Consider the following 25,573-nt stretch of genomic DNA (forward strand, 5'->3'; position numbering starts at 1 on the left):
AGTAGAAATAAATAATGTAAATAAATAATATGTTTTGTTTTTGGATAGAATGGAGAGGTATTAGAACAGGGGTGTCAAACTAAATTTCATTGCGGGCCACATCGGCCTTATGGTTGCCCTCAAAGGGCCGGTTATATCTGTAAGATTAGATGTCCAGAGCACCCCCCCCCCCCACCATCAGAATTCAAGAGTCACTCACCCTTCCTTATATCACAATGCACTCCCTTACCATGGTACAAGCTGGCCTTTCCTCCACTATCTACCTGCTGGCTGTTGCACAGAGCTGCCAGGATTGGAAAGTGGGCGGGACCGCAGGACACACCCAGGTGGAGGGTAGGAAGGAGGAGGAGAAGATCCTGCTTTCTCTATCTCCTTCCTCTCCTGTCCGTGCGACTTCTGTGACCCTGGTAGTTCCGCCACTGACTGCTGCTCTTGCTGCTTGTGCAGGGTGACAGGTCTGGTATCCGCCCCATCCTGTAGTTTTCTGCAGGTGCCTGCAGTGGGTGGGGCCTGCTGGGCCCCTCCTACAGCTCTGCATTCTTCAGACTAGGTACACCACAGGGATAATGTCACAGCTACTTTTACACAGTATTTTGTAGGCTTTATAGGTTTTTTGTGCACACAAAATGGATTTATATTCCTTGCAGCTATTGAGGAATATGTTTAAATGGATTTCCTCTCCAGAGTTCAGCTTTAAAGTAGAACTAAACTTAAAGTGATTGTAAATGATCACCTTATAAAACAACCCATCCAGTTTAAAATATAAGTGAAAAGCTAAACATTTTTGTATAGATATAAAAAAAAGCATTATAAATACCTTTTTCTATTTTTTTTTAATAAGTGATCACATTCCCTCTGTTCTCAGCTGCATAAGAACTAGGGGGAAGGAGAGGCAGCAGCACACTGAGCTTCCCAGTGAATGGCTGTGCAGCAGGGGCGTTTCAGGACAAGTTTGATCATAGGAGGAGAGTACACGGAGTTCCCAGCATAGCTAGAGAACTGAACATGATGTGCCGCCCTACTTGGTGTGGTCAGTTTTTAATAGGCAAGCAGAGGGACTAGCAAGAACACCAGGGATTTCACACAAAGGAAACAATACAAAGAGAACAGGATACTTTCTCATACAAGTACATAGTACAGCTCCTTATTGCAAAAGTGACATGCTATGTCTCATCTGCAATAACACACACTTACCTGCCTGTTTCTATTGAATGTATACTGAGCAGCACATGCGCAGCACAGCTTGCCTTCCTAGCGCAGAATGACTGACTCATGTGCGCGATGACGTCATTCTCCCGCTGGCAAATCAAGAGGCAGAAAAACCCGGAACCTGGAGAGAAGATGACAACGGGATGTAACCACCGCACCACTGGACAGCGAAGGTGAGCATGCTGGGGGGTTTAGTTCCACTTTCAGTTCAGAAGCAGTATAATGCAGCTTTTTATGCAATCTTCAATCATTCAATGAGTTTTTAACCACTTGCCGACTGCCTAACGCCGATCTACGTCGGCAGTCAGCCCCTCACAGGCAAAGTGACGTAGGGCTACGTCACTAGCTTGTGAGGGTCTAGGGAGCGAGCGCGCGCCCCCGGAGGCGCGCTCCCGCGTGGTCACGGACCCCCCCGCGCGTGTGACCGGCGGACCCGATGTCTGCCGGTCACTCGGCGATCGGCGGGGGAGAGGGTGAATGTCAGGCAGCTTGTGTAAACAAGCCACCTGTCATTCTCCTTGCTGTTAAGACACTGATCACTCGGATCTAGTATGTAGATCCGTTGATCAGTGTCCTTACAGCTGAAGCCACAGCCAATCACAGTAGAAAGCACGCCCCTAGGGATACACACAGCCCCTCCCTCCCAAATAAAGTTAACCCCTTCACTACCAGTGTATTTTTACAGTAACAGTGCATATATATAGCACTGATTACTGTAGAAATGTCACTGGTAACCCCAAAAGTGTCAAAAATGTCAGTCAAGGGTCCGATCTGTCCGCCCCAATGTCGCAGTACCGCAAAAAAAATCGCAGATCGCCGCCATTACACGTTAAAAAAAAAAACAACAAAAATCTTTCCCTTTGTTAGTAAACGCGATAACTTTTGCACAAACCAATCAAAATACGCTTTTTGCGATTTTTTTTTACCAAACATAGGTAGCATAAAACAAATTGGCCGAAAAAGTTAAAAAATTTTGATTTTTACATTTTTTTTGGGGGGAATTTCATATAAAAAAATGTGAAAAATATTGCTATTTTTGCAAAATTGACGCTCTTTTTTTGTTTATAGCGCGTGATCAAAAAATCGCACAGGTGATCAAATACCACCAAAAGAAAGCTCTGTTTGTGGGAAAAAAAGGACACCAAATTCGTTTAGGTACAGCGTCGCACGACCGCGCAATTGTCCGTTAAAGTCATGCAGTGCCGAATCGCAAAATACCCCCTGGTCGGAATGGGGGTAAAATCTTCCGGGGCTTAAGTGGTTAAATACACAATGAATGTGAGTACCTGAATACTGGTTCCATAGTCCTATTGCACCCCTTCTCTGTTTCTATCAATACTTTTCCTGGTATAGTATATGAATCATGTCACAGCATTGTGTCTACAGTACCTAACCAGCGTCACCATCCCTTCACCTCTTGCAGCATACCCTTTCATCAGATCTTTTTCATTCATTCGTTTTCTGGAGAAACTCTAAGGAAACACCATCCTGACCACTTCCTTTCTGATTCAAACCTGACAATGCTTGTTTTCTTCATAGAACTCCTATTTACTGTAAACCTGCATCATCACCAATTGTAATCTTTAGTGATAATTCTTTTAATAAAGTGAAACCAGAAAGGTTTTTGTCATTTTCATTTTAAGAAGAAACCAGATTCTGATGGGAATTTTGACATACATTATATTACCTGAAGTATTGGGACGCTTGCCTTTACACGCATATGAACTTTAATGGCATTAAATACTGAGTTGGCCCACCCTTTGCAGCTATAACAGCTTCAACTCTTCTGGGAAGGCTGTCCACAAGGTTTAGGAGTGTGTCTATGGTAATGTTTGACCATTCTTCCAGAAGCACATTTGTGAGGTCAGGCACTGATCTTGGACAAGAAGGCCTGGCTCGCAGTCTGCACTCTTATTCATCCCAAAGGTGTTCTTTTGGGTTGAGGTCAGGACTCTGTGCAGGCCAGTCAAGTTCCTCCACCCCAAACTCACTCATCCATGTCTTTATAGACCTTGCTTGTGCACTGGTCCAAATTATTTGGTGGAGAGGGGATAAGGCTTCATGTACACGGGACGTTGTTAAAAGTCCCTTTGAATGCTGGAATTTTTAGGACGTTTGAAACGTCCGTTTGGTCGCGTTTGTACCCGCGTTTAGCGGGCGTTTGCGGGCGTTTGCGTTTAGAACCGTTCCTAGAGGTCAAAAAAATTATTCCCCTTTAAAATGGAAAAACGCGAACGCTAAACGCGGGTCATCGCGTTCGGACGCGTTCAGACGCGTTCGGACGTGTTTGTGCGTTTGAAACGCCGGGAAAAACACGTTCGAACGCAAATAATTGCATTCTAAAAAAAGTCCCTGAACGCAACTGCCTGCAAATGACTGTAAACGACCTGGTGTACATGGACAGATAAGATAAAATGTAGATGGGTTCAGGGGCTTCTGAAAAAAACGCCCAACTGCTCCTAAACGGCCATTTCCAGCGTCCCATGTACATGGAGCCTTATGGTGTGGGGTTGTTTTTCAGGGGTTGGGCTTTGCTCCCCTTAGTGGCAGTGAAAGGAATTCTTAAGGTGTCAGCATTCCAAGACATACTAGACAATTTCATGCTCCCAACTTTGTGGGAACAGTTTGGGGATGACCCCTTCCTGTTACAACATGATTGCACACCAGTGCACAAAGCAAGGTCCATAAAGACATGGATGAGGGAGTTTGGGGTGAAGGAACTTGACTGGTCTGCACAGAGTCCTGACCCGAACCCGATAGAATACCTTTGGGATGAATTAGAACATAGACTGAGCCTCTCATGCATGCCTGACCTCACAAATGTGCTTTTGGAAGAATGGTCAAATATTCCCAAAAACACACTCCTAAACTTTGTGGACAGCCTTCCCCTTATAGCTTCAAAGGATGGGCCAACTCAATATTGAACCCTATGGACTTAAACTGAGGTGCCATTAAAGTTCATGTGCGTGAAAAAGCAGGCGACCCAATAATTTTGATAATATAGTGTACATTTAAAACAAGGAGCTGGGAAAATCACAAACTCTCCATAGCTGACCGCTTCAGAAGTGGCTTGTCCCTGCTTACGTTCTTCGGTTTTCCTATAATGATCATTTCTGTGGAATCTTTAGATATACATGGCTTGGCATAGCACTTCTTACTCCACCCAAAAGTGTTATTTCAGCTATAGATGGAGCCTAATAGGCTAAGTCAAATTCCTGGTCTCTATTTAAACTTGAGTATTGTAATGGTGAGATTTTGCTGTTCTGAAATAAATAGAGGGTGGTTTTTGGATTCCTTCTATTTAAATTATAACTATGTATCATCTTGTCTGTTCCTATAGTTAGCTAGTTTATCAAAGCACTGATAATATTAATTGTGATGATATATTAACAATTTTAGCTATACAAATAAACACAATGTTCACAAAGCAAACAAAGGTCTTGTTTATTTACAAAGAAAGTAGAACACTAACGTAGGCTGCATTCACATGTCAGCGTATGATCGCGGGCAGAACCGCCGCGGTTCCGCCCGCGATTCGGGGATTTATTGCAAATCGCGGGACGCCTAGCGTTGCCCGTTGATTTGCAATAGCCCCCCAAACGCCGAGCGATGTTGTCGCGATTTACGCCCGCCGAATCGCGGCAACATCGCGCAAACAAAATCACGGGACGCAATACGCTCCAAAAAAGTACAAGAGCTTCTTTGGAGCGTATTGCGTCCCGCGATTTTGTTTGCGCGATGTTGCCGCGATTCGGCGGGCGTAAATCGCGGCAACATCGCTCGGCGTTTGGGGGGCTATTGCAAATCAACGGGCAACGCTAGGCGTCCCGCGATTTGCAATAAATCTCCGAATCGCGGGCGGAACCGCGGCGGTTCTGCCCGCGATCATACGCTGACATGTGAATGCAGCCTTAAGGGTCTGTCCTTCCCAATCACCAGGAAGTATGTTACTGTCTTCCACAAGGGGGCAGCATTTCTCTGTAAACACCTGCCTTGGTCCAGGTCAACATTCCAGTCCACATCTGGTTCCGGAAATTAGTCATTTTAATTTCCATCTCACCAGGAGGTGTCAGATGATGCTCCTATATTCCCCATACAGCACATCAAAAAGCCCATACGAGAACATCCAAGAGATGAATTCCTATTTGAGACCACTAGTTACAAACACCCTGCTATGTAAACTGAATTGCCTGGTGCTCCAAGATTACCTCCAGCAGGCTATATGGCTCTGTGATAAGCAGAGAGTAAAATTCATAAGGCCCTGTTCACACCTGAGCGTTTTTCAGCTTGTAAAACGCTCATCTCTAAAGTCTCAAAACGCCCAACAAGCAAAATCCTATTCGTTTCAATGTTCACATATGAGCGTTTTGTCAACTAAGCAAAATGTCTGAAGCTCAAAAAAGTACATGAGCTTCTTTTTTGGCAGATTACAACAGGGCTCGACAAACTCCGGGCGCCAGGTCGCATTGGCGACTAGGATTAGCGACCTGGCGCCTGGGGTGCACTGCAGGAGGTGTCCTGTCCCTTTTGCGCCCCCCCCCCACCCACTCACCGAGTGCACGGACTACCGCGCCATCCGATAATTGAGGCCGCGGCTTTTCGGCCATCTTAAGAGAGAGAACGGGGAACTGGCGCCCTCTTGTGGTGGCCGGGAGTTTCACAAGCAGTCACTAATGAGCTGTTTCCCCTACCTGTCCTCAATGCCTGTCCATCTCCTTCCCAAGAGGAGATGAGAGGGAAGTTTTTGCAGGCTTTATCTCCCTGTCCACTTACCTTTGCTTAAAGGTAAGTGGACAGGGAGTGTGGTTATTATTATTATTATTATTTATTTTTTTTTTTTAATTATTAAAAAAATAAAAAAAAATTCTTTTTTTTTTAATTATTATAAAAAAATTATTAAAAAAATAAAAAATAATTTATTTTTCTTTTCTTTTTTCAATTATTATTATTAAAAAAATTACATATATATATATATATATATATATATATATATATATATATATTTGTTTTCCCCTTATCGCCATGCCACAGCCACACAGTTCACCTTTTAATTATTTTAGACGGTGCCTTGAGATTGTCCATAATTTTAGAGGGTGCCTTGAGATTGTCCATAATTTTAGAGGGTGCTTTGAGATTTCCATAATTTTAGAGGGTGCTTTGAGATTTCCATAATTTTAGAGGGTGCCTTGAGATTGTCCATAATTTTAGAGCGGCACAAGATTGTCCATAATTTTAGAGGGTACCTTGAGATTGTCCATAATTTTAGAGGGTGCCTTGAGATTGTCCATCATTTTAGAGGGTGCCCTGAGATTGTCCATAATTTTAGAGGGTGCCTTGAGATTGTCCATAATTTTAGAGGGTGCCTTGAGATTGTCCATCATTTTAGAGGGTGCCCTGAGATTGTCCATAATTTTAGAGGGTGCCTTGAGATTGTCCATAACTTTAGAGGGTGCCTTGAGATTATCCATTTTAGATTTTTAGCCATTGCTATTCTCGTAAAAAGAAAAAATCTGAATTATGATGTGTTAGTGTACACTAAAATTTGTTTTAATTTTCTTATACCGAAAATATAGATTTGATAAACTTTTGTGTGGCATAAAAATGTGCAATTGCCATGTTTTTCATTCTACAGGTCCTCTATAATGTTTCAGGGATAATACATATTGGCAAAAAATAATGCACCTTTTAGCATGTATGTATAAAAAAAATGTAAAAAATGGATCAGCAGCAAAAGGGTTAAACCTTTAGGGCTCATTCACAACCTGAGCTATGCTGATCAACATTGATCAATGCAGGTTGTACACAGGGGCACATTAAAAAAAATGTGCCCCATTCTCACTATACAGATATGTCGCAGTCCGCTGCATAAGAATGCGACACGTCTGTATTGTTACGCAGCACATCTCACCGAATGGCGCCGCAGTGACTGGAATAAAATGTCAAAATGTGACATTTCAATAAAAAAAAGGGTAAACAGGGACAATGTGTTGTAACAACTCATCACACACACCAGTGGGCACAGCCTAAGGCATGGCTGCTGGTGTGAATGAGCCCCCATGCACCTTTACATACTGTATATCTCCATCATATCCTTGTTCTTTAATCCTTCAATCTTTCCAATCTCTTATGCTGAGAGAAGGCAATTCATTGCGGATTGCCTTTTGGGAAAGCTGAATGTCTTGCTGTCATGCTGAATGACCTGGAAGCTGTATCAGATCAGCAGGTGTGGTTTCACATGCTGCATGCTTATTCTGCCCCAGAGGATGAACATGACATCCAGGCGATTGGCATTTTCTAAAGGAAATGAGCAACAGCAGCTGGCTTTTAGTACAGAAAGTTCACCTTTTTTAAAAAAAAAATGAAAAGTTGAACTAATTGCAATCATCCTGGCCACCCCCCTGGACGCCACTGCACATAGCAGCTGTGATGCCCGGTGCTACCAGGGTAGAGGTCCCATACACAGCAATACATGGCCCAAGAGTGAGTATCTGTCATAACACTCACAATGGCAAGCTCTCGTTGTTCAGTGTGACCACATGACCCACATTAGCAGAAGAAGAAGCTTCAGATGTGCTTCTCCTTGGTCACATGACTTTCTGGTCAGTGCTTGCTTGCCATTGTGCCATACTTATGATGGATCCTTACTCTGGAGCTGTGTATTGTGGAGTATGGTGTATAACAAGCACTCATTGGTCAGCACAGCCACAAGACCGTACTGACCAATGAGAAGCATATCTGAAGCTTCTTCTTCTGGTAAAGTCTTCCAGAAGAAAGAAGCACTTCTGATTGGTCAGCATGGTCATGTGGTTGCGCTGAACAATGAGCGCTTGCCAATGTGAGTAAAGAGATAGATACTCGTTCCGGGACTGTGTATTAGGGTGTATGAACCGCTACACTGGCAGCACTGGGCATCATGGCCCTATGTGCTGTGGGGTCCAGAGGGAACTTACCCTAAAAAAGTTTGTCACTTGCTCCACTCACACTTGTTTGGCTCCAAAGTTGTGTGATTGTTTTTTTGACGCAACTTTGATGCATTTTTTAAGCAATTTTAAATGGGTGTGACGTGGATGCAGCTTTGGCTTTGACTAATGATGTTGCACAACTGTTGCATGTGTAACATTCAGGTGCAGCTTTCATGTGCCTTTTGAGGGTTTATATTGCGGTCTATGGCACGCAAGGCAGACCAAAGTAGTGCAGGAACCTTTTTAAAAACGCTGCGACTTTACGTTACATATATATGAACGGGTGTCCAAAGGCGCAAGACAAGTCGCATAAGTGTGAATGGAGCCTATTGGCTCTGTTTCATGTTACAGCCATATTTAAGCACCCCCCCCCCCCTACTCTTACAGAATCTAGGGAGCCCTTCTCCCCATAGGCTCCTATCAGATTTGAATTCAGTGCGGCTGTACATGGCTGCTCCCACACAGCCGCGTCATCCACTCACAGTGGGACTGTAGTTCTTAGTGCCGGTTCACACTTTTGCGATGCGGGAACGCTGCGAATATGTAGCGTGTTCCCGCATCGCATCTGCACATCTGGCAAGGGGGTGTCAATTAAAAGTTAACGACACCCCCAGTTGCGATCGCATATCGCAGTGCGATCTGCAAGTACGCACAGAATCCGATTGCACAAGTGTGAACCACTGTGCGATCCGATTCTACTGCGGCTCAAAAAAAGCCTCATGTGCGTGTTTGGTGCAGATACAGTGCGAATTCAGCCATACAAAGTGTATGGCTGAACTCGCATCTGCACATCAGATCGCATGTAATTAGAAGCAGTGCGCTCCGAATTACATGCGATCTCCGCAAACGCGGAAGTGTGAACCGGCACTATGGAGTACAAGTGTGCTGACATCATCGCGCTTGTAGTCCATTGATACTTCCTCTATAGGTGGAGGTCCATACCTCTGTATGAACCTGTGGCTGGAGGAATCAAAGCATTGCATCTGCAGTCTAATGATAACGTTCACAATGCTTTGTAGACAAATGCAGAAAAATAAAAAAATGGTAATTTTTGCTGTATAGTTGCATTTTTTTTTATTATTATTATTATTTTTTTTTTTTTTTGCAAAAGGTGGAATTCTCCTTTAAGGTGTTTTTTTTTTTTTTGCTGGGTGATGACGTTTTTTTTTTTGTTCTTTCACAGTTAGCTCTCATGGCACTTCTCTCTGCTTGTCATTTCACACCTTTTTGATATTTTGGTATAAAAATCCAGCAGGCAGAAAAACCGCAAATAGAAAGTAGAAGGGCACAATGGAACGCTGGATTTCTCCAGCTGTTTTATAAGTAATAACCTGAGAGTGTATATACCCTTTTACTGTTTATAATCACTTTTCTACCTCTAGTGACAAAACTGTGGATGACACATGAATCAGATCTTTGAAGAGGCAGTGATCAGATACATCTCCTAGAAGAGATCACAGTGTTTCTGAATCTCCTCTCCGAGTATCTGTTGTTCTGCCCTCCTCTCCTTCTCCTCTTTCCCCTCCCTCGCTCCTTCTCTTGCTTATCTGCTTCTCCCCTTCTTCTGCTTTCTGAGAAACGGAAACAGCGTGGTCAAACTGAAGGCAGACGACCAATAACCTCAAATAAGTTCTTGCCTCCACTCAGGATCAGAAACACGGGAGGGACCCCTTGCAAGGCGCTCATTGATCCCAGATCGAACTTTAGGTGTGAAACCTTCTTGCCGAGAGTACACGCTCAGGATCTGCACCTTGCTCCCATGCCGTAGTCACCTGTTGAATCTTGTCTACAAGAAACAGAGACTTCAGGACTTATCCCGCCATATCCCACAGACGACTGCAGGAATATAAGGAATGATATATATATATACATATATATATATTTCTATCTCATACGTGAGATATCTGAATTGCTCATCTCCCACTTCTGATCACGCATCCTTCCCCGCAATTTCCATGTGTTATTTATTTCTCAGGATGTCTTGGGAGAAGGAATAGATCCTGAACATTCGAAACACACAGGAGCCAGCCCTTGGTGTCCTGTAGAACGCAAACTGTACGATTGACTTTTTCTTTTTTAACTTTTAACGTAAGCCTCCAGTGGGCTGCTGGATTTGATCTCCAACAGATCTGTCATTTCAGCTTGGACATATAAATTCATACTTCTGTGCTTTCTGATTTACCTTTCTAATGGAGGAATCTGAGCCCCAGACTGCCTTCAGCCAGAAAAAGGGGATTTTACCGGCGATCCCAGAGCAGACTCTCCGTATGACCGCCCACGAGGATGATGCTTTCCTACCGCCTATGGCCGAGGAGCCGGCAGTGTCGCGGACAAAGATGCAGGACCGGGCCCCTCACTCGCCCGTCTTCTTTCCCTGTTCTTCTCCAACGTACTTAAAGAAGCTGCGGATAAACAGGAGCATTCGGGAATTCCGGAAACACCGAAGTCTGCAGTTTTGGTGAGGGCTTTGTATAGGATGTCTCATTCATTCTTACCTTTTATTGTGTGTAACTTCTTGATTTTTAAATCCTTGGTCCACCCAAAGGTGTTCTAATTATGTTTGGATAGCGGGAAGCTGTGTTGCCAACCAGCTTTGCTTGCGCCTCGGGAATTCCATTGGCGATCATACCCCTGGTCTTTTTTTCAGACTGCCTCCACATGCTGTGCAGTCTCACTCCTTCTGTTGACTTCTGCAAAATTCTCCATGTCTAACTGTTGATTTGTGCTTACATGGGATATGTTAAAAACAAATTGTGTGCTGTTAGCCATTTTTAGACTACCGTAGGCTCAGTAGAGACAGTCTATGTTACTGTTCATTAGTCACAATTCATATACATATACTGTTTGTCAATTGTATTTAGGTAACACGCCTTTTGTCACACCCCCGGGCTGCCTATAGTGCATTGTGAAACATCTCTGATGTTAACCCCAAATGCAACTGTCGTACTCCAGACATTGACCATAGGTCAGGTAAACTCATGGAGCTTACATAGATACTCCTCAAAAGTTGTCAATTGATCTTTGTTACAAACCAAGTGGTAATCTAGAGGGGTTCTGGATCTAGAACGCCATTTATTTTTAGCACCCTCGTGTAGGTAAAAAAAAAAAATTAATCTGCTGGAGTTCCACTTAAAACGTGCTCCTCTTTGAGCATTATGGTGTTCTGGAGACTATGATATCACTGTTGTTTATACAGCAGCATTACCTTCTGTTTCCTTCACCATGCACCCTTGCATGCTCCTTTTGCAACAATTTGGAATTTTCCATGGATTTACATTAAATTTGATGTCCGTGACCGTGGTGTGAGGTTCAGCCTCCATTCCTTGTCTTGCCAGGGTTTTTTGGTAACTGGCGACTAGGGAACTTTTGAAAGATCAAAAAACTCTAGTGGTATCTGTCAAGAAATACAGGAAGAGTGCTTTTCCGAGAGGATCTAAGAAAGTTTTCCCACAGTGAAGCCTTGGTTATCACAATGGGAGCAGGGTTGGGGAGAACCCACCTTGCCCTATTGACAACAGTAATGGCCCAGAGGGGAATGAACTCTTCCCCAGTCTATCAAGTTTAAAAAAGGGCTCTGAATAGAGTTGCACTGTAAAGAAATAATAGGTGTTCAAAGTTCCTTCAACATTTTTAAAACATGCTAAAACTATTTAGAAAATAAAGTATTCAAACTGCTCCTGAAAACTCTCTATTAAACTCGTCAGAAAGAAAGGATGTGGGTAGAGGGTACCCTGTTGACTGTCCCCTGGCACTAACATATCCTTTCTTTCCAGCTTCCTTCCATGAATGTTGCTATTGGTAGCTGGGGAACCAGCCTTGCGTTATTATGGCACTTTTCCACTGCAAGTACCGGCTCGGCTCTACTCGGCCCTGCTTGGCCCGGTTTGCTTTTCCACTGCTGGTACCGCATGGTACGGTGTTGGAACGGTTCGGTATGGTACGGTCTGGTTTGCTTTTCCACTAAAGTAGTACTAAAGTTAAGTGGGTGGGATAACAACGGGGTGGGTGGGATTCTCTGACCAATCAGGATTGTGGGATATGGTACCTCTTGGAACCACAATTGAGTAGGTACTGTTTTTTAGAGCCGTACCGTTCGGTTCCATGCTGTGGAAAAGCGCCGCTGTACCGTACCGTACCGTACCGAACCGTTCCTACACCGTACCATGCGGTACCAGCAGTGGAAAAGCACAAAAGCGAACCAAACCGTTCGGTTCCATGCAGTGGAAAAGCGCCGCCGTACCGTACCGAACCGTTCCTACACCATACCATGCGGTACCAGCAGTGGAAAAGCACAAAAGCGAACCAAACCGTTCGGTTCCATGCAGTGGAAAAGCGCCATTAGTGTGATTCTTTGGCATTAGTCAGTGCTTTCTGGGGCTGTTTTGCTCCTCCTGACAGACTTTGATAACTGTTCTAGGAGTTTGGGGTTGGGGCACTTTAATTTTTCAGAAATTAGCTGCACGAGGAAGGCACCAGAAGCTAAAAGCCAACCCGGGGAACTCTCTCTCAGCTAGAAGATGTAGGATTGATCCATCTGGTAGGGCTATCCCAGTCAAGAAATACAACAGTCAAATGGGGTGTCGGGGAGTAGTGGGCTCCAAGGCTGCGAACTGTCATTGATGCAAAATCTGACTATACTCTCAGATGCCGTCAATTGCAGGCTGACTCAGGGAACTCTTTTAATATTTTATGTTTGCCTGCACGCTGGACACTTTCTGGTTCCGCATAGTCTGTGTTACTGAAGGTTTTTCTTTTGATATTTAACCGATAATCCCAACCCATTTTTTTCATGGGTTTTTAAGTGGTAAAACAGAAATAATATTGGAACACAGCACAATGAAATGCATTTGCAATTGTTTTCTCTGTGACCTGTTCACATCATACATGTGCAGAAAAACGCAGCTCAATGGACATGGTGTGAAAAAGGCCTTTTTGCTCCTTCCCTAGATGTTGACTTACCTTGCAATTGTGCCAAAGACTTGCAAAAGCTGTGACTTTAATGACTTTTTGCTTGCAGACATTGGCTTCTCATGCTCCAGGCAGCCAAGCAAAGTGGTTTAGGAGTAAAGAAAGAATGAATAAGTATGTGTTTCTGAAGACTGTAGATTCAAGGAGAAGTATGACCAAGGCTCTTTTGGTCACAGGAGTGCAGGTAGTTCTGCACTCCTGTGACCCAGATTCGGCTTTAGACCACTGTTGGCTAATGTCACAGAGCCCATCCAGGCTCTGCAGGGATCCGTACAATAATGCCAGGGTACAGCCATGCGTGCCACTGAGAGGCTGTGCCAGCCGCCCCCCTCCACAATCCAGCACTCCAGTGTGCGCTGGAAAGGCAGAGCACAGAACCGATGACTGACATTTACCACTCTGTGCTCAGAGCAGACCCAAGAACTGAGTGATCAGCGGTATTTGATCACTTCGTTCTTCGTGGTGGGGGACAACTGCAGCATCGGATCATTGGTGCAGCCATCTACGTGAGTATAAAAGTTTTTTTTTTTTTTACATTCCCACACTTCTCTTTTAAAGAGAACCTGTAGCTTTGTCCTGGTTGGTCAAAGCACGGGTTTGCTTTGGAGGCCAGGTTAAAGGAAAGGGTTAAATGTTTGGAGGCATTTTAGTGTAGAAGAGATTTTACTACAGAGTGACGGCTGTGGCAGCCTTAGAGTTGTCACTTGTTCTCAGTGCCAAGAGCCACTCCCTGAAAACTGCACCCTGACTCCAGGCACCAAGAACTAGTATACCGCCTTTCCATTGCCTTCACTTAACCACTTTACCACCGGAGGATTTTGCTGTCTTACGTCCAGGCCACTTTTTGCGATTCGTCACTGTGCGACTTTAACTGACAATTGCGCGGTCATGCAACGCCGTACCCAAACGAAATTTACGTCCTTTTTTCCCCACAAACGGAGCTTTCTTTTGGTGGTATTTGATCACCTCTGCACTTTTTATTTTTTGCGATATTAATAAAAAAATTGCAAAAATTTTGAAAAAATAACAATATTTTTCTACTTTGACAGTTAAAATATGTCCAATATATTCAATTTTTGTCATATATTTAGGCCAAAATGTATTTAGCTACATGTATTTGACAAAAAAATTCTCAATGAGCGTATTTTTAACCGCTTTAAGACCGGAAGATTTTACCCCATTCCTGACCAGGCCATATTTTGCGATTCGGCACTGCGTTACTTTAATGGACAATTGTGCGGTCGTGCAACGCTGTACCCAAATAAAATTGATGTCCTTTTTTCCCCACAAATAGAGCTTTCTTTTGGTGATATTTGATCACATGTGCGATTTTTACTTTTTGCGCTATAAACAAAAAAACAGTGACAATTTTGAAAAAATAACAACATTTTTCACATTTTTTTTATATGAAATTCCCCCCCAAAAAAATGTAAAAATCAAATTTTTTTAACATTTTAGGCCAATTTGTTTTCTGCTACATATTTTTGTTGAAAAAAATCACAATAAGCGTATTTTAAGTTATCGCTGCTACTAACTACGGGAAATTTATGTCATTTTTATTGTTTTTTTTTTAACTAGTAATGGCGACAATCTGCGATTTTTTTTTTTTGCGGGACTGTGACATTGCGGCGGACAGATCGGACCCTTGACTGACATTTTTGACACTTTTGGGGGTACCAGTGACATTACTACAGTAATCAGTGCTATAAATATGCACTGTTACTGTAAAAATGACACTGGCAAGGAAGGGGTTAACTTTTATTGGTGATCAAGGGGTTAATGTATGCCTGGTGCTTACTAACGTGTGTGGGGGGAGGGGACTATGTGACACAGGCACAGATCGCAGGTTCAGCTATGCCGAATCCAATCTGTCCCTGCCTGTCACTTAGGAGATCCGCCCGCTTTGTTTACACAAGCGGGCGGATTTCCACACTCGATCCCCGACGATCGGGGAAGAGCGGCGGTGATCACCGCCTCTCCTCCCCTGGCCCGACTCCCGCTGTGATTGAAAACAGCGGGAGCGAGCCTCCAGCGGCGCGCGCGTGCCGCCCACAAGGGGAGGAGTCCAGCAACGTAGGTCTACGTCGCTGGACGATATCGAGCCACTTTGCCGCAGTACGGTCAACGTGACTGGTCGGCAAGTGGTTAACACACACATGTAGCACAGATAGTATACATAAAGGGCCCTATTAATGTAGGGATCTGTAGGAAGAACAGTGTGGGAGAATGGACACTACGGGGTTGATTTTCTAAAGGGAAAAAGACTGTGCACTTTGCAAAGTGCAGTTGGCCCAGAGCTCCAGAGAGTAAATGAGCAGAAACTTTGCTGACTTCCATCATCCAATCCTGTGCAAGCAAAAATACTGTTTTTTTTTTTTCATTTCCTTGCATGTGATTGGGTATTCTTTGCAAAGTGAAGCCTTACCTCATTTACTAATGTCTGGAGCAACTACACTTGCAGAGGGCAACTTTGCAAAGTGCAAAGTCTCTAGTAAATCAACCCCTACGTGTTTCCTTCAGACACTACGCACGAGGCTAAGTTGTTGTAAACAAGAAGAGTATGGGAGGTAGCTGCTGGTTGGTTCTTGCCGTAATGAAATTCATTTTTTGAATGTGAGGAACTTCTGCTCAATGCCTCTTGCTTGTCACCATCCTAATGGCAGCAGGTAGGCCTGTCCATACTTGTCTCTCAGACTTTCTGAACACATGTATGAAAAGTCCACTTGTCTCTCAGCTATTTCAGTAGCTTTTATATTTTACTAAGTTTGAATAAAAAAAAAAAAAATGATTAGATTTCATCAAAATTTAAAATTGTTTTTATTTTTTTTTATTTTTTATATTCTTTATTAAGTTTTCACAAGTAGGCAGGAATAAATGCATGAGAATACAACAGGTCAACCGTTGGACAGATCCAAAGTATTAACAGAGCAAACTAATGTTCAAAACAATCTAGTACCAGAAGTAAAGTAATACATGTACATGCTAGAGCAGCGGTCTCCAAACTGGAGCCCTGGGGCTGGATGCGGCCCTTTGGTTGCCTTTATCTGGCCCTTGAGGCACTTCTCCTCCCTCTGATATGACTGATCTGCCATCTGACAACAATGGGGCACCATTTCTCCCATTGGCACTAACAATTGGGCACCATTCCTCCTCCTAATATCAAACATGGCGATGTTTACTCTCACTGATGCCAGGAAATATTTTAATCTCACTGGTCACAGTTTGGCCCTCCTAGAGTCTGAAGGACAATAAAACTGGCCCTTTGTTTGAAATGTACAAAAGACAAATGACTCCTGCGCTTAAGGGGTTATCCTGAAATGGGTATCCTGAGAATGCGATTCAGGTTGAATGGACATAGTCCCGGCTGTGCTGCCACTCTCAACAGGTCATGGTAACACAAAAGGAACGGACATAGGGCGCACCAGCCTAGCGCATTATCTTTAAAACAATTTATTAAAATAAAATAGCATACACATTGTACTCACAAAACAAGTTGGAACACGGGCAAACATGTGCAATCAAGGACCACCAAGACTCTCCACTGGGCTTCCTCTGCTGATGAAGAGCTCTGATGAAGGGGGGACACCCCGAAACACGTAAAGGTTCCTTGGAGGTCCACATCCCACCACGGCCTGCATCAGCAGAGGAAGCCCAGTGGAGAGTCTTGGTGGTACTTGATTGCACATGTTTGCCCATGTTCCAACTTGTTTTGTGAGTACAATGTGTATGCTACTTTATTTTAATAAATAGTTTTAAAGATAATGCGCTAGGCTGGTGTGCCCTCTGTCCGTTCCTTTTTTAGAACCTTTGTTTGAAATGTTTGGAGACCCCTGTGCTAGAGCATCACAGTCATCTTTTAATGTGTGTTATAGTCAGTTTTTAGGTTTGCTCTATTGGAGCATGTAGAATATAAAAAGGAGATTGAGTGAAAAGTTTTAAGCTTTTAGGAGTTTTATGTAATTTTAGTAGCAATAAAGCTGATCATAGATGGATTTTCTTTTTTTTTTCGATCAGCCAGTGGGGTGATCGGAAAAAAAATGAAGGGTCTCCCCCATACACACAAGCATTCCTTCCGACTTTCTGAGATGGGAATGAAGGGCACCTATTAGCAAAAGTATGTAGGCATAGGACACACCCCCTGCCACACCCCCTTAAAGAGAAATAATAAAAAAAATGATTAGTGTTTTTTGACTGCTACAAGTGTTTTGTTTACTGCTACTATTCCTTTATATTGGCTTATGGAATTTTCAAATGTAGCGATTTAGAAGTTGGATAAAAGGTTTAGCATTGGGAAACACTTTTGGATAGATAAATAGTGCATTTTATATACAACTATATCAATCAGACCAAAAATGAGGGACAAATGAGGAGGAAAGAGGGAGAGAGGGACTTTACAAAATGAGGGACAGTCCCTCGAAATCAGGGAAAGTTGGAAGCTATGACTGCCAGTCCTTCATAATACACAAGCCGCTATTGGCGCTGGCTCCCTGCTCTTCTCCTTCCTTCCTACATACAGACACATGGAGAGGAGCCTTTAGCCATGTGGATTACATCTAGTGGCATAGATACAGGGGTTCTGAAGGTGGATTCTCACAGTTGTGTGATGAGCTTGGTGTCATTCTGGGAGCATGTGAGTGCGTTATGTGTCATTTTATCTTTGCTTAATAAAGAAGTTTATTGCACTACTAGGGCATGTACTTCCCTGGTCTGTTGTTTTTTGTTCAGAGCAGAGGTCTCCAAACTGCCACCCAGGGGGCAGATTTGCTTGCTTTTATCTGGCCTTTGGGGCACTATTCCTTCCACTGATACAAGGCACTCTTTTCCCCACTGACACCAATGATGGGGCACTATTCCTTCCACTGACACCAATGATGGGGCACTATTCCTCCCACTGACGCCAATGATTGAGCACTATTCCTTCCACTAACGCCAATGATGGGGCACTATTCCTTCCACTGACATAAATGATGGGGCACTATTCCTCCCACTGACGCCAATGATGGGACACTATTCCTTCCACTGACACCAATGATGGGGCACTATTCCTCCCACTGACATAAATGATGGGGCACTATTCCTTCCACTGACGCCAATGATGGGGCACTATTCCTTCCACTGACACCAATGATGGGGCACTATTCCTCCCACTGACGCCAATGATTGAGCACTATTCCTTCCACTAACGCCAATGATGGGGCACTATTCCTTCCACTGACATAAATGATGGGGCACTATTCCTCCCACTGACGCCAATGATGGGGCACTATTCCTTCCACTGACACCAATGATGGGGCACTATTCCTCCCACTGACGCCAATGATTGAGCACTATTCCTTCCACTAACACCAATGATGGGGCACTATTCCTTCCACTGAAATAAATGATGGGGCACTATTCCTTCCACTGACACCAATGATGGGGCACTATTCCTCCCACTGACATAAATGATGGGGCACTATTCCTCCCACTGACGCCAATGATGGGACACTATTCCTTCCACTGACACCAATGATGGGGCACTATTCCTCCCACTGACATAAATGATGGGGCACTATTCCTTCCACTGACGCCAATGATGGGGCACTATTCCTTCCACTGACACCAATGATGGGGCACTATTCCTCCCACTGACGCCAATGATTGAGCACTATTCCTTCCACTAACGCCAATGATGGGGCACTATTCCTTCCACTGACATAAATGATGGGGCACTATTCCTCCCACTGACGCCAATGATGGGGCACTATTCCTTCCACTGACACCAATGATGGGGCACTATTCCTCCCACTGACGCCAATGATTGAGCACTATTCCTTCCACTGATGCCAATGATGGGGCACTATTCCTTCCACTGACATAAATGATGGGGCACTATTCCTTCCACTGACGCCAATGATGGGACACTATTCCTTCCACTGACTTCAATGATGGGACACTATTCCTCCCACTGACGCCAATGATGGGGCACTATTCCTTCCACTGACGCCAATGATGGGACACTATTCCTTCCACTGACTTCAATGATGGGGCACTATTCCTTCCACTGACGCCAATGATTGGGCACTATTCCTTCTCCTGATGCCAATGATGGGACACTATTCCTTCCACTGACTTCAATGATGGGGCACTATTCCTCCCACTGACGCCAATGATGGGGCACTATTCCTTCCACTGACGCCAATGATGGGACACTATTCCTTCCACTGACTTCAATGATGGGGCACTATTCCTTCCACTGGCGCCAATGATTGGGCACTATTCCTTCTCCTGATGCCAATGATGGGACACTATTCCTTCCACTGATTCAATGATGGGGCACTATTCCTTCCACTGACGCCAATGATGGGGCACTATTCCTTCCACTGACGCCAATGATGGGGCACTATTCCTTCCACTGATGCCAATGATGGGGCACTATTCCTTCTACTGACGCATATGATGGGGCACTATTCCTTTCACTGACATCAATGATGGGGCACTATTCCTTCCACTGACGCCAATGATGGGACACTATTCCTTCCACTGACACCAATGATGGGACACTATTCCTTCCACTGATGCCAATGATGGGGCACTATTCCTTCCACTGACACCAATGATGGGGCACTATTCCTTCCACTGACACCAATGATGGGGCACTATTCCTTCCACTGACACCAATGATGGGGCACTATTCCTTCCACTGACACCAATGATGGGGCACTATTCCTTTCATTGACACCAGAGATGGGGAACAAATTTTCCCTCTGACACCAATGATGAGGTACTGTTCCTTCCATTGACACCAATGATGAGGCATTGTTCCTTCCACTAACACCAATGATACAATTTTTCTTTACTCCTACTGACCACCAAGCCTATGGTATTGTTTACTCCCACCGATGCCAGGGCATATTCCACTCCCATTTGCTAAAGTCTGACCCCCTAAAGTTTGAAGGGCAGTAAACTTGCCCTTTGTTTTGAAAGTGTAGAGACCCCTCGTTTAGATTGTCCACAGTACTTATTTTGGCATTTCAAGGGATGGCTGCAAAGACCCTGATATAGTAAAGACTGCAACACTGGTTCTGAGCTTTTTTGGCTGGTCACACCTGAGCATAAGAGTGGGATTAATGGTGATCTGGTTGATAAAAAAAAATATTTTTTGTAATTAAACACTGAATAAACATCCAATGGGGAGTGTTCCCACAGTAAATGATGATCCTGATTGTTCAAAATCTTCATTATGCTATTCGAAATAGAAAAAAATGTGAAATTCTGAACCATTTCATTGTAGCCTGCGACTGGTTGCCAAATCACTTAAGTGGTCCACATTTTTTTTTTAAAAGGTTTAGCATCCCTGACCTAAACTCTTATCTCCTGCCATGTACCATAAGGGCAAGGCTAATCAGCCCCCTCCAACATACACTAAAGCCTTTGTATTTGAGGGAAACAAAAAACCCGGGCAAGCAAGTACCTGAAAATAATAATATTGCTGCGCTAAGTGAACATCAATCAATAAAGATAAATCGGTGTTTAAATATCAAGTGAAAAATAAATATCAAGTGAAAATTATCAAGTGATATATAATCAATACAAATAGTCCCAATCTGGTGACATATGATTCACTATAAATAAATAAATTGTCCCCAATCACACTTGAAAGATCGTGTCAAAAATCGTGACTAAAATCTTCATCCATAAACGTGATTAAAGGTGCTGCATACTTCACTCCAAGTGCTCCAAGTGACTAGTTACAGACTAGCAGCTCACCTCAAGGAGAGACTCCTAAGAGTCAAAGCACACTCTGGAAAAATCCCAATAGCCTGGTCTTCCATTCACCGCCTCCTGCTCCTTTCTCCAAGTGTATGCAGCATCAGTGTGGAAATAAAAACAGAATCTAGTGCTCTCTGCTAGGATGGGCTATTTATTCAGCATAAGCAATGAAAACACACTTACACTTCCATGCACTTCAAGCAGTGCAGGCTATCAGAACATCAAACTCTACCTGTAACCTTCCGGGAATCGGCGTGATGACGTACAGGCTCCTCCCCCGTACGCGTTGCGTCATCGACTTCGTCAGCAAGTACCTACCTTTTTGTGTCTTTTTGTTTGCTTTAAAACTTAACTTCAGGCTAATGCAAAAGAACTTCAATGATAAACCTGCAAACATACAGAAATTTCTTGATTTAGAATGATAAAGGAGAAATACATGAAGAATAGACACATAAAACTGACAAATGTATCCATTCATCATATTCTAAATAATGAAAATGCTAACTTTTCATACAGAGAAAGTAAGTACACTCCTCTATTTACCACCATTTCTGATCCATAAAATTAGAATCCAGTGTTCCAGGTTAGGTGCCAATGATATGAGTCTTTTGTTCACTTTGCTATTGACGTGTGTGGTGTCATCATGCCAAGATCAATAGAACTCTTCAAGGCCTTTAGAAAGAAAGATGTGGATGTCTATGAGTCTGACAAAGGATTTAAAAAGATAGTTTGAAACAAATCAATCCTCTGTAAGGAAAATAACCGATAAGTGGCATAGATTTCAAACAACTGCTAATTGGTTTTGTACTGCTCAGTCCAGCAAATTCATCCCAAGAGCTGACAGTTTGGTTTTTTAAAGAAGTCTCTAAAAAACAGAAAGTAAATATATATTTTTTTTCTTCTAAATTTTGACTTTTTTCGTTTATATCGCAAAAAAATAAAAAACCAAGTGGTTCTCAGATACCACCAAAAGAAATCTCTTTTTGTATGAAACAAATTATATAAACTTTGTTTGGGTATGGCGTTGCATGACCGTGCAATTACCAGTTAAAGTAGCAGAGTGCCGAATAGCAAAAAAATGGCCTGGTCACGAAGGGGGTAAAATCTTCTGGCGCTGAACTTTCTGGGGTTAAAGATCCAATGCTTGCCTGTTCAGATATGGTGAAAAAAGTCCATTTCCATGGGGAGTATTTTTTCACATGACTGTATGGGGTTGATTTACTAAAGGCAAATAGATTGTGCACTTTGCAAAGTGCAGTTGCACTCTGGAAGAGCAGTTGCTCCATAGCTTAGTAAATGAGTAGAAGCTCTGCTGACTTCCATCATCCAATCATGTGCATGCAAAAATGCTGTTTTTTTTTTTTCAATTTTACTTGCATGTGATTTGGTAATCTTTGCAAAGTTAAAGCGGAGTTCCACATAAAAAACAAAAAAATACATAAAAATACACCCGGGACAGTCAGGGCTAGTACATTCCACAATGGATAGCCTCTGAACTGTCCCGGGTTGCACTTACCTGCAAGAAGAAATACTTACCTTGAAAATGTATTGTCCAGCGCTGCCATCTCAGGTGTGGGCAGCTTGAAGCCAGCACGATCCTCTTCTGTGCCCTTTTCCGTCTTCTTCTGTCCCACGATGCACTGCACCGGCCCCGCCGTCACATGCCCAGAAGCTGTTTAGCAAGGTATGACGCGCCTGCACCGGAACTGACGTCGGGGCCGGTGCAGGCGTATTGATTCCTGGGAGCGATGACGTTCAGCTCCCAGGAATCATTGCAAACCAGGAAGTGACAAATCACCGTGGCCGCCGAGGGGAGGAAGAGGAAGTAAGGTAAGTATATTTTCTTCTAAACCAGGTAAGTAAAAAAAAAAAAAAAAATTGCGATAATCCATTTGTTTTTCAGGTGACCCGGACCAAGAAGATGGAACGAACTTTCATTTTTGGGTGGAACTCCGCTTTAAGCTTTATCTCATTTACTAAGCTCTGGAGCAACTGCACTTGCAGAGTGCAACCGCACTTTGCAAAGTGCACAGTCTATTTGCCTTTAGTAAATCCACCCCTATGTATTTTTCTGTTTTTTTTGCCGTTTACCTGGAGTTCAGTATTCTTATATTCATGTTAATTTTTTTTTTTTTTTTTTAGTTTTTTGCAAAAAATAAACAGCAGAGCCTTGGGCATACCCAGCTCAAAGTAAACAAAAAAAAAAAAACATAATTCTATAGAATAGTCTAACAAAACAGCTGCTCAGCTCCAAATACAGGATTATGAAGGAGAGTAATTTGTGGTACCGTTCCTCTCATTAGTTAGTATTATATGCACCTTTGAGCTACTGGATGTATAGTTAGGTTACAGTACCTCCATAGAGCATAAGTCGACAAAAACTCATTTCCAAGAGGGCTAAATATCTTATGCAGCAGCTGTCAAGGAGGATTCAAGCCAGATATCCCAGACTTTGGAAAATGTATTAGGACATCCACGGGAGAGGTATGTGGCTTTATATAATGGTAGTACCGCGTTCACTGAGGACTTCCAGAAAACTATAGTAGGAGCCTCCCTGGATTTCCACTTTAATATAATGGTTTTGCAGGGCGTAGAAAAGGAGTAAACTAAGGAGGGTTCTAAGTGCCCTACGAGGAGCTGGAGGGGTCCTCAAACCAAGTAAGCAAACTTCTATGGTGAGAGGGACCCCCCACCATAGTTAATGTAGCAATGAGCTGTGTAACTTCCACTCAAAACACTTATAACATTTTATTTAGAGCCGGTTCACACTTTTTATTTAACATTTTATTTAGAGCCGAGGCGACACGACTCCTTACTACTTCGGGGGCGACTTGGGCATTACCATGCACCACGACTACAGAGCGACTTGCAGGGACTTCACGTAATGGAAGTCTATGCAAGTCGCTCCGAGGTCGCCCCGAAGTAGTACAGGACCCTTTTTCTAAGTCGGAGCGACTTATGTCGCTCCTATTAGAACGGGTCCTGTAGCGGTCAATGGACAGCGAGGGAGCGCGACTTGTCAGGCTGACAAGTCGCCTGACAAGTCGCGCTAGTGTGAACCGACTCTTAACCTAAATGCAGCGCTTGAAGGGTGAAACATCGTTGATATAGGACGTGGAAAGATTATACAACGTTCTACAAAGTCTCAAGAGGTTTGAAATTGAGTCTTCCATCTCAGTGTATACTTCACAGAGTGTGAGTGCAGTCCGCCACCACCAGCAGTAAACACACTGACTCTTACCGCAGCAAATAGACCATTATTCCCACAATGATCAAAAGCACGTTGAGTGATTTCAAGAGGATCACACAGCCTCTAATCTAGATCGATCCCGTGTCCAAACTACAGGGACCCCAGGAACATACCACCAAAACGATCTGGAGGCTGCAGGAACGTTCTGTGCATCTGTACAGAATCTAGATCGATTCCGTGTCCAAACCACAGGGACCCCAGGAACATACCACCAAAATGACCTGGAGGCTGCAGGAACGTTCTGTGCATCTGTACAGAATCTAGATCGATTCCGTGTCCAAACCACAGGGACCCCAGGAACATACCACCAAAATGACCTGGAGGCTGCAGGAACGTTCTGTGCATCTGTACAGAATCTAGATCGATCCCATGTCCAAACCACAGGGACCCCAGGAACATACCACCAAAACGATCTGGAGGCTGCAGGAACGTTCTGTGCATCTGTACAGAATCTAGATCGATCCCGTGTCCAAACCACAGGGACCCCAGGAACATACCACCAAAATGACCTGGAGGCTGCAGGAACGTTCTGTGCATCTGTACAGAATCTAGATCGATTCCGTGTCCAAACCACAGGGACCCCAGGAACATACCACCAAAATGACCTGGAGGCTGCAGGAACGTTCTGTGCATCTGTACAGAATCTAGATCGATCCCATGTCCAAACCACAGGGACCCCAGGAACATACCACCAAAACGATCTGGAGGCTGCAGGAACGTTCTGTGCATCTGTACAGAATCTAGATCGATCCCGTGTCCAAACCACAGGGACCCCAGGACCATACCACCAAAATGACCTGGAGGTTGCAGGAACGTTCTGTGCATCTGTACAAAATCGAAATCGATCCTGTGTCCAAACCACAGGGACCCCAGGAACATACCACCAAAATGACCTGGAGGCCGCAGGAATGTTCTGGGCATCTGCACAGAATCGAGATCGATCCCGTGTCCAAACCACAGGGACCCCAGGAACATACCACCAAAATGACCTGGAGGTTGCAGGAACGTTCTGTGCAGATCGTTTTGGTGGTATGTTTACCACCGATGTACTTCCAGGAACGCCGTCTAGCGTGCGTTCCACGGAGGACAGGAAGTGACGTCAATGGTTCAGCGTAACCAGAAATATGTCAACCCATTTCGCCCCACCTTCCATCTATCAATGGATTCTATTACTATCACTTATATATATTTCTGAGTTTTTTTACTTGGTGAACAGCAGCTGCGCATTTTTGTATTGTTGATAGTTGTATATGCCTAGCGCGGGTTAATATTTGAATATTTTATTACACCTGTTAGGTGTCACATCTATTCTGTGTTCCAGCTTGAATTTAATCAGTTTGTATCTACTGGCAACCAATTGAGAGAAGGGTTACTCCCATAAGTCTTCCCAAGATTCATATTGATATTTGGAGCCTGCCTACATGTTCATGTT

General features: G+C 43.7%; 1 protein-coding gene across 2 annotated transcripts in view; it reads left to right on the top strand.

Moving 5' to 3' along the window:
- PDE4A (phosphodiesterase 4A) overlaps positions 1-25,573 on the top strand; it is a 546,165-nt gene that overhangs the window by 261,103 nt on the left and 259,489 nt on the right. The window contains exon 1 of one of the 2 annotated variants that reach the window (XM_082256202.1): positions 10,147-10,629. The exons of the other annotated variant lie outside the window; for it this stretch is intronic. Within the exon in view, the coding sequence (XP_082112328.1) occupies positions 10,361-10,629 (269 nt within the window). The 5' untranslated portion in view covers positions 10,147-10,360. Of the gene's footprint in view, positions 1-10,146; positions 10,630-25,573 lie in introns of those variants that run through there. 2 annotated transcript variants of the gene reach the window in all.

The sequence above is a fragment of the Pelophylax lessonae genome, assembly GCF_965119305.1.
Source record: "Pelophylax lessonae genome assembly, chromosome: 4".
Classification (NCBI taxonomy): domain Eukaryota; kingdom Metazoa; phylum Chordata; class Amphibia; order Anura; family Ranidae; genus Pelophylax; species Pelophylax lessonae.